The sequence below is a fragment of the Lactuca virosa genome, chromosome 8, assembly GCF_052849685.1.
Source record: "Lactuca virosa cultivar CGN04683 chromosome 8, Lactuca_virosa_CGN04683_v6, whole genome shotgun sequence".
NCBI lineage: Eukaryota > Viridiplantae > Streptophyta > Magnoliopsida > Asterales > Asteraceae > Lactuca > Lactuca virosa.
The window spans coordinates 85,995,237-86,005,678 of NC_136433.1; the positions used below are offsets into that span (position 1 = coordinate 85,995,237).

The 10,442-nt window shown below is 32.6% G+C and overlaps 2 protein-coding genes across 4 annotated transcripts; one reads left to right on the forward strand and one right to left on the reverse strand.

The window, feature by feature from the left end:
* The first annotated feature begins 328 nt into the window (after positions 1–328).
* Positions 329–1,295, forward strand: LOC145129487 (protein DMP9-like). Its single transcript, XM_079064229.1, has one exon. The coding sequence runs from the start codon at positions 620–622 to the stop codon at positions 1,277–1,279; it is 660 nt and encodes a 219-aa protein (XP_078920355.1). The 5' UTR covers positions 329–619; the 3' UTR covers positions 1,280–1,295.
* Positions 1,296–1,403: 108 nt separating this feature from the next.
* GALT1 (galactosyltransferase1) lies at positions 1,404–5,954 on the reverse strand. Of its 3 annotated transcripts, none has more exons than XM_079064226.1 (9): positions 5,807–5,954; positions 5,603–5,711; positions 3,975–5,006; positions 3,226–3,404; positions 2,806–3,087; positions 2,584–2,712; positions 1,993–2,172; positions 1,805–1,912; positions 1,404–1,721 (listed from the first exon to the last, which is right to left on the reverse strand). In XM_079064226.1, exons 3-9 carry the CDS (start codon positions 4,729–4,731, stop codon positions 1,512–1,514), a joined length of 1,845 nt encoding a protein of 614 aa, XP_078920352.1. In that variant the 5' UTR covers positions 4,732–5,006; positions 5,603–5,711; positions 5,807–5,954; the 3' UTR covers positions 1,404–1,511. The 3 variants fall into 3 exon arrangements, with proteins under 3 accessions (XP_078920352.1, XP_078920353.1, XP_078920354.1); XM_079064227.1 differs by having other exon boundaries at positions 5,594–5,711; XM_079064228.1 differs by lacking the exon at positions 5,603–5,711.
* Positions 5,955–10,442: the final 4,488 nt, after the last annotated feature.

Below are 10,442 nucleotides of genomic sequence, written 5' to 3' on the forward strand. Positions count from 1 at the left end.
GATTATGTAACTATGGTTTTTGGCTAGTTCCTTGGTAGTCCATTTTTTAGTAAAGTTTTATATTTTTATTTTGTAAGGTTAAGGAATTGCTAATTAAATTATGTTCTTAATAAACAGTCGTTTGTTATCTGCCACTATTTTTATTCAAAAGGGTGGAATAATCATTTATTTAGATTAAAACCGTTCATTTAATTAAAAAAAAGTTATATACAACATTTTAACGGGAAATAACAAACCATTCACTCACTTAATCTAGACATAATTTGATAGAAACATCATAATTTTGCGGTTATCCTCTCAATACATATAATTCTTTAAAATCTTTGATATTATAAATTACGCGTGATATTAAAAGGATTTACGATTAAACAATAAAACATACAAAAAAATATAATTTTAACAAAAACATCAAACCATAGGGACTAAATGCAGCAAACGCAATAACATTCTGGTTAAGATTGAAAATCTGCAAACCCGCAGGGCGGCAATAACCGGCGGTTATCATCCTCGCCGTTAACCGCCATTACAAAATTTGAATCCACCACTTGGTGGCGTGGTAAAGACTTAAAAGTTAAAATCTCCATTTCCATTCCACTTTCTCCAAATTCCGACTTCCAAAATGGAACAATCCGACGAAACCGGTATCAGAATCTACACCCCATCTCCACAACTCAACCAAGATCCACCACCACCGCCCTCCTCCGCCTTATCTCCACCACACGCCGGCCGACGTAAGAAACTCCAGCGAACACTCTCAAAAGGCGTTCAAAAAACCCTCTCCAAAACCTCCCTCCTCGTAAACTTCCTCCCCACCGGAACCCTCCTCACTTTCGAAATGGTCCTCCCTTCCATCTACGGCAACTCCCAATGCTCCGCCGTCGCCACCCTCATGATCAACCTCCTCCTCACCATCTGCACTCTCTCCTGCTTTTTCTTCCACTTCACCGACAGTTTCCGTTCCCCAGACGGAAAAATCCACTACGGGTTCATAACGCCGTCAGGGTTAAAAGTCTTCAAACCAAATCCAAACATCGAAGTCCCAAAAGACGACAGATACAAAATCGGGTTATCTGATTTTATCCACGCCATGATGTCATCCATGGTTTTCATGTCAATCGCACTTTCCGATCATCGTGTAACAGATTGTCTGTTTCCGGGACATGCAAAGGAAATGGATGAAGTTATGCAAAGCTTTCCGTTAATGATCGGCATCGTTTGTAGCGGTTTGTTTCTCGTGTTTCCAAATACCCGTTATGGGATTGGCTGTCTTTCTGCCTAATTTCATACGTGTATTATTTTAATTTTGTGAAGTTTTTGACATTTATTGTTATTGTTATAGTTATAATTATCTGTGTTATCGACTATTGAAAACTTTTTTTATGCCGTGAATGAAAACTCCGTAGTTAAAATACGCGTATCTATCTACGTATCTATATGAATACCTAGCTACTACACGTGTGATATTATACAACAAAATGGGGTGAGGACTGAGGGGTATTATTGTAATTTTGTTAACTTCCGCAACAAAACGCGCGGTTTCCTTCTTGAAGTTTTTGCCATAGACAAAGCATCTCTCGGGGTCCTTGGTAGTGAGCGACTACATAACCATCTTTGCAACCTTCGTTATAGACTCGTTCTTCTTGTTCGTATCTTACTTCTAAACCGTTCTTTTTGAGATCGTTAATCCAAATTCCCATTGCTACATCTTCTAGTTTAAACATCTGATTTAAAAAAAAAAAATGTTAAAATCTTTTTGTTGTGCGAAAGAACAGTGTAGATGATGGTAATTTATAATTTTATATACCTTTAAGTCGCCTTTTTTGTGTTTGTTGTTGATGGCTTTTGCTATGTCGTGAGATATTACGTACCCGGGTCCGTGTGCCCATGGAGGGTAATTTTCTTCGGGATATTCCTTTTGATAAAAAAAGAGGTGAGTTTTAATGTTTAATGATAGGGGCGAAAAGGTAAAAAGACATTGTTGGTAATTTGTACCTCGGGGCTGATGTACCACTTGCTGTCGGGGTTTCGATGTGGTTGAGAATCTGAATTGATTAAGCCGTAAAGTAATCCGTTGGTCACGTTAATTCGATTTAAAGAATTTAAAATTTCGTCTACACGAACGAATGCGTCATCGTCTGTCTTCATGACGTATTTGGCCGAGATAACCTCCGTCTGTTTTAACAGTTTTAAAAATCGTCAGTTACATATTAGAAAATGTAACAATACGATAACTCCACAGTTAAGCGTGGTCAGGCGACAGCAGTACTAGGATGACAGTCGCCCAAAACGGGCAATATCTTGGTATTTACGTGACAAAACGCGTTTTAAAGCCGTGAGAGCAGCGAATCCCATTGTAACTCCACTTTTATGCGTGCTCAAATGAGAGCAGTACTAAGATAACTGACCGCAAAACGGACAATATCTTAGTACATGCGCTTGGGATGCTACTGATAGCAGAGGTATCAGGGTATCCTTCTAAGACGTTTTAAAAGCCGTGAGGACAACAGATCCCATCTAGTCTGCTCGCCTGAGCAGTACGAGGATGGGTGGCCTACTGGGAAGTCCTTATAGAAAGAATCTTACCCCAAAGATACAGATGGCGATGGTCTTCCACGAGATAAGACTGTAGTAGTCGACAAATGGCATCAACTGTATATCTCCATACGTCTTCGCTTCATTCCAAAGCTCCTCATTCACTAATCGGTTTTTATGCTGCAATATTCATATACAAATTTTAAACTTATAAAATTTATTAATTTATAAAATTTATAAAATAAAAAGATGAAATACTAAATAACTACTTACCAAACCAACAAAAAACCGAACGGCGACTTCCCCCGACTTAACGGCGGCGTACTGCATCCAAGTTCTTCTAACGGCCATTCTACGTTTAAAATTATTGGCAGTAGAGAAGACACCAATCAAGAGATTAATTTTTTTTCCAACAGGAATTGAAGGGGATTTGAGAGAGTCTAAGTCAATTATATGATCTAAATCTTCAGAAGTAGGCAAACCACTTGCTACAACAGACACTAATTTCAAGTCCCCTGAGATCCTTACTTCACTAACAAGCCATGGCTCCAAAGTCTATGAAAACAAACAAAAAAATAAAAAAACATTACATATGTCTAACTGGAAATTTTAAAAGAATACACCTGTATGGTTTGATTAGAAAAACATCAAGTATTATTGGTTAAATTTAATTAAAAAAAAAAAAAAACTTACTTCTCGAAAAGCAAATGAAGATATGTGTTTTCCATCAACTGTCATTTGTATGCCTTCTGATCCAACTCTAAGAGTTGCAACAGAAAGATACCCTTGCTTAAAAGGGAAATAGCTTCTTGAATTTGCTCCTGTATTTACAACTTTACCCACTTTCTCATTGCATTGATCCAATTCGTCCACTGAAATTTGAAAATTATGTAAGTCAGTTTACCATGAAATGCATAAATTCACATAAGAAAAAGAAATTATATAGAGAATTACAAACAATTTAACCACTAATACTTTACTTTTTCCAGTTAAACCATAAGACGTTTCGAACTTTTTCCAAATTAACCATTTTGACCTGTTATTTCATATCGGGTCAAAATCGTAAATTTTGAAAAAATGTCTGAAAAACACAAAATTACTCAATTAAACCATAAAAGTTAACACATTGCTCCAAATTAACCATTTTGACACGTTATATTCGGTTTACATTGGTAATTTCGTTATATCAAGTTTTACTATAATTTTCAAAATTAACCATTTTGACCAATTATATCATATCAAGTCATAATGGTTAATTTGAAAAAAAAAATCCTGAAACTTTTATGGTTTGATTGGAAAAAAAAGTAAAGTGTAAGTGGTCAAACCGCAAAATTACGCAAAATATAATGGTTTTCCAGTAATTTGACCCCAAAAAATGGACATAAAATCACAAAAGAAAAAGAAACAAAAGGATATATTTGTAATTTGTGAAAAAAATGTACCTTTCTTAATTTTATCAGGCTCTGGAGACGGGCATCGTTCCTCTTCACCCCAATCATGTGCAATAGTCCAAGTGTTTTGAACAATTACAGGGTCTTCAGTTATTTTATCACCATGAAGCCTAACATTGTAATGCAATATAACAGGAGGATCTGGTTCACCTGGAAGTGGCTCACCAGTCAAGTCAACTCGAAAATTACCTAAAAGCCCATTCGGGATGCCAATAAATGTCACTGATGAACCCTGAGTTAACCCACAAGGAACTTTCAACTTATACCCAGTATCATTAAGCTCTGTGGCATTCATCTTGCTAAGAAAATGGGGACATTGTTTCTCTTTCTTTTTCCCCCCTGAGCTTCTATTCATGTCACGTTTCTCATCTTCAACTGTAGTCATGAGGTTATTCCATGCGATTCCACCATCTTTGATTGCTTCAACTGTGTTAGGAAGAACACGATCATGGCTTATTAAGTGTCTTAAGTGGTTCCATGTGTGTAATGGTTGTTGTTCGTTGAATGAGATGTTTCTGTGGATAAAGAGGGTGGAGACTATTTCATCTGTGGAGACAATTTGAGGGTTGGGGGTTTGGTTTTGAACAGGGGGGGAACTGGAATTTATCCATTCGAGAGGGTTTGTTGTGTTGAAGTATGGAGGTGATGAAATGTAAGCTTCTCTGATTGGATTTTGAATGACTAAGTACCCGAGTATTGTTAATGTTAATAGAGATGCAGATAGGACATAGATATACCATTTCTTCATTTCTGATCAATGAGCCTAAAGTTCATACAAATGAAATTGATGTTTGTATGAACTTCTGTGCAGTTAAGTTAAGTTCTTGTGGTGAAGAAGAAAAGTGAAAATGCATTGAATCAAGATCAGGTTCTTGAATTACACTACAAGTTCATGCCATTGTAAAGCTTCCTCCTTTATCTCACATGACTTGAAGTTTATGATGTTGGAGCTTGATTTCAATTGTTAACCTTTAATAATGTAGTAACATATGAAGTTCTGAATAGAAGAATCATGTGATGTCCCTGTAAATGCAGAGTTAATCAATTCAGTTATGACAAATATGGTAACATATTTATTAACATGAGTAGCTTTGTTTATTAAATAGTATGCATATATGGAATCAACAGGTCATGTGTTGCATACCTAGATCAACCTATTATCATATCTTTTAAGTTAAGACTCATAGCCAATTAACTGATTTGTGCTTAAGTGTTTAATCTTGAGCCAAGCTAGAGTTAGAATCGAGTTACAGACGTGCTATTTTAAGATTTGAAACGATTCTATCTACTGCGACTACACCATTGATTTCCATAACCACATAAAACGATACCGATGTATGTAGCCTAAATAAATACCAGATATAACTACTATGGAAATAAAATCTTAACCACACATCGTTTACAGCTACAGTCGTAAAACACACAAATTCGATATAAAAAGCACAATCAATTCACAAAAATCAAGCACCGAGATCGGCACAATGTCATGGCTAAAAAGCTACCGTTTCGCTAAAGGTAAAGCAGAATCATAGCTCTACATTCAAAAACACTATCAGATCACAAAATTATCAAGCACGAAATCAAATCTGAAGTCATCTTAATCGGCGTACCCTCACTACCTTTCACACAAACATCCAACGCCTCGATTTGAGTGAAACCACACTCGATTTACATAAACCTCGTCGAGCTAACTTCAAAGTTCCGTTGAATTGATAAAACTACACCGGCCTAATTTGAAGTACAGAATTGTGTTACTTAAGTGAAAATCATAAAACACCGATGTGAAATAAAGGCAGGTGAAACTGAGAGGTTAAAAAGAGCACCTGTGGTCGGAAGAGCGGCGTCCGGCGGAGAGGAATTTGTTGAGAATGGCGTAGAAGGAGGAGGAAGTTCGTTACTTGTGTTTGAATGAAGTCGTCGTCGTTGTACTGTAGTTTGTCGTCTTTATTGTCAACAAGAAGAAGCGTGTCTACTTTTAGCTGGGGACTGGGGAGGGTTTTTTTGCTCTATCTTGACTTTGACTCAGTAAGGGTTTTTGGAAACTTTAATTGCCATTTTTAATTGTCATTTGATAATTTAGGTCATAAAAAAATACAAATAGCCAATTCTTATAAGTTTTTTAAATATTAGGTATTTTTTTCGACCTTTGTAATGAGGAATGAGCCCTTACAAAAATCATTACTTTCTAAGGATTTGTACCCATTTAAAAGATATTTTTTAGATCTTTACTTCTTTTTTATATTAATTTATTTTAGGAAAACAAAAATCAACCTAATATATCATTTTCATACTATTAACATACTATTGCTGCTAAAATGGTTTTTAAGGACCCCAACAACAAATAAGAAATTGATTAAAAAAAAGTATTTTGTAATAACATAAACAATTTAATTAGAGGTGAACATTGAGACCTGACAGGTTTGGAAGAATTCTACACACTGTGGACCTGACCGATTGTGGCATATCGGTCGCGGTTTCGGCACCGATGTCGGTTATTCTAGTTATTGGATTAGTTGGATAGTATGCTAGTCATTGGGTATGATACAATTTGATGAAGCGTATGGTACATTCATTGCGTTGGACTGATACAATATTCTTTGCGTACGGTACAACATTCATTGTGTACGATACAACATTCATTGGGTATGGTACAATTTCCAGTCCAATACCCAAAACCACAAAAGCAAATCGAAATGGAAATTGACAATCCAATAACCGAGAAACCGGCCTGACTACATAAAACTAATGTCAGTCTAGTTCCAAGTCCCAAGTCCCGATCCAGTCCACCAATCCAAATGTTCACCCTTAAATTTCTTTAAATACACTAGATCAATTTCAGAGTATAACAAAGAAGATTCCGCACTATATTTAATATATTTTTGGTGGACACCATACAAAAAGTCAATTTTTGCAACAAATAATAATTCCGTAATGAATAGAGAAATTAATAATTCTTGGTGCCGTTACATTATTTTTTTTTTATTTTTTACGAAAGATTGTATAAGAAAATGATGATTTTTTTGTTGTAAATATTAAAAATATTATTTTGTTATAGCAAATGATTGATTAAGTGGTATTTGAGGTCATTATATTGACAGAGACGGACGCATGATTTCGAAGTAGGGGTTGCACCGGGAAGTCAGAAGTTGCATGGTAGTAAAAAAAAAGATTTTGAAATGAAAATTTTTCTACTACGACCGAAAAAGTCAATAGTTGCCGGTGCCACCATGGACCCCTAGGTCCGCCCCTACATATTGATCGGGTTTTTTTTATAATCGTAGTTATTGATTAAGTGGTATTTGAGGTGGTCATCATAATATTATTATTATTATTATTATTATTATTATTATTATTATTATTATTTTAAATAATCGTGGTTTAATTTTACCAAACCATGACTATTTGTGAAAAAAAAATGTTATTTATTGATTCCAAAGGGCCAAAATAATTCAAAAAAGTTAGCCTTAAATAATTATATGAATTGTAAATGAGTTTTCCTTAACGAATAGAATAAAATAATTCCAAAAAATTATCCTTAAATATTTATATGAATTGTAAATGAGTTTTCCTTAACAAAAAGGATATCAATTTGGTGAATAAAAGCCCCACTCCAACAACTACAAGAATTCAAAATGAAGAAAATTAAATCATTCCAACTACTTTCTTTTATATATCATATTTTATGTTACGGGTGTCCATTGAATTGTCAAATCGTAAATCCAAACTCGATTGAGTTGTATCGTTTAAGATTTTATTGTTTGTTTTAAATTTGGAAATGAAGTTTTAATTAAAAAAGGCTATATATTGACTATTTCTTTTGGTAAAATTAATGTATATTTATTGATTAATTGGTTTGTATTTTTCTTTTCAAATATTAGACTAAATGGAACAAATGTCGATACATAATCTTTTGTTATTTTATCACTAAAATCAATATATTTTTCTTGTTTAAATATATTGCTTTATTTAACTTGGTTTTTTGTATCTTTATAGTTTCATATATAAATGGTTTTTAATTTACATAAAGCATGATTCACATAAAAGCAAATATCAACTCATTTTTGTTTGTTTTGGGACATTTGGTCCCAAAAGATTAAAAGAATAAAATAAAAATAAAAAGTAATGATATATTAAAGAGAAAGTTGTTGCCAATAAAAAAAATAGCTAGTCATTTTTAAAACTGGGAAAGGTGAGGGACGGTGCCTCAGGAAAGCGCCACCTTAATTCTTAAGTCTTAACTAAATCTTAACATAAAACTTAGATAAAAAATAATCAACGAACAAAAACTGCACCAGATGACATTCGATCACAGATAATTTTTTTATTTTTTATAAATCGACATTCATTTTGATAAAGTATTTTTTATATAAAATAATTTTTTTATACCAGCTCTCTTCATGTGTATTATTCATGTTAAAATAAATCGTGTATCTGACTTTATTATGTCATTCATTATTCGCATGCGAATAAATCGTGTTGTTTATATATGAATAATAAAGATCAATTCATGTTTTACACACACATTAGTAATACACACAATGAGAGTTGTATATATTTGGATGAGAAATTAAATATCCTTCTATTTATTTTTACTATCCACTCTCTTACAGCTTTTAAATGATGACAAGTGTAATAAAAATTTATTAATTTTATCAAATATGAAAAATATCATAATCTTAAATGTGTAAGAAAATGGTAGGAGAAAAAATTAGGAGGATATTTGATTTCTCTATTTGAATATAAAATTTACTATATTTGGAAATTGCAGATATATATATTTGGATATTCGGTTTTGAGATACATATTTGGAAATTGCAGATATATATATTTGGATATAAAAATCTATTATCCGAATTTTTTTATATTCGGTTATATATATCCTTAACCAGAAGATGCTCTAAGTTAATATTTAAAATAGCAAATGGATGTAAAATTTATGTATTTTTTTTTGCTTTAAATTTGGTCTAAATATTGTATAAGCCATATTACTCAAATAACATCTATGATAAGATATATGTGTATATAGATTGGTATTATGTTTTATTATTATCACCAATATTTAGAATTATAATGAAATCAAACATTTTCTATTAATTTGATCTAATATTATATTTGATGTATGCCACATGGTTGGTTTTAGAAGGAACATAAGCATATGATAGGAAAAACGCATAAAGAAAGGTTGGAAGGATTTGTGAAGTAACCATCTAACATCTAGCATGTGTATATTATAAGTTTACAACACAAAAGTATATATAAATTATTCAAAAAGTTATGTTTACTTTGGCAATAATTATTAAATCATATATTGTTTATAAAAAAATCAAAAGTCTAATAAACTGTCTCAGTATCTAAAATTTTAAAATCTGATTTTTTAAGAGGACAGGAAGAATTGTATGACGAACTTTACAAAATATATGTTATCCATACTTAAACTCTATAATTATTAATTGTCCATAAATAAAATACCTAATTAACGCAAAAAGTTCAAATAGCAACAAGGGGTATTTCGGATGGGCGAAGTTTACAAAGGATATATATTTTAAGATAAAAGACTTTTGCTATGTTGTGTGTTTTTGTTTGGGTTTTGACAAAAGATGTTGTTTGTAGATGCTCACAAGAAAGAGCTTTGTCCCTCTTTTTACACACGTCTCTTTGGTGGTATTATTAAAGATTAAAAAAAAATATCAAAGAACGTATTGTCATTAAAAAAAACACTACAATAATATCAAAGAACGTATTGCCATTAAAAACACTCAAGAAACACTACAATAACAATTTGCTTCGTTTCCACTTCTTTTACTTTGCAAAATAGCTTAATTTCTTATAAAAAAAAATACGCATGTGCATTTTTTTTTTAAAAGTTACTTTTGTAGATATCATATTAATGTAGTTTTCTTTAGTTCTTTATAAAATTATCGTATAAGGCTTTGAATCTTTGATGTTAGAATTTGGGTACTTGGATTTGCAAACAGCAGGCCCATACCAACCCAAATAATCGGGTAAAAGGAACTAGAAATCCTCGAACTAAAATATGTCTATCAAAAAACAAACATCATTTTGTCATATGACATCTTCTTACATTCTTTTCAGATTTTTTTACAGCCCAAAATTGTTCAATGTTAAATTCCAAAAATACCATTCAAACTCTTTTAAACTCGCAGGTCATTACATTTTTGCGATTACCTATTTTTGGTATTAATCGGTTTCCTATTTCATGAAACATTATCTTCAAAAAATCTTCAATCTAATCTCATAAAATCAGGAACCAAAATTAATTCAATTTCAATTTATACGCCAGGGATCCAAATGTAATTCAAATTTCATTGGGCTTTATATATACATCGACCCCCACCGTATAACGGATTACATTCCGTATTCAATTCCATATTCAATGATTTTAGGGTTGTGCAACGAAGATTTAAGTTAAGGTTTCAATGATTTGGGAGTTTACATCGT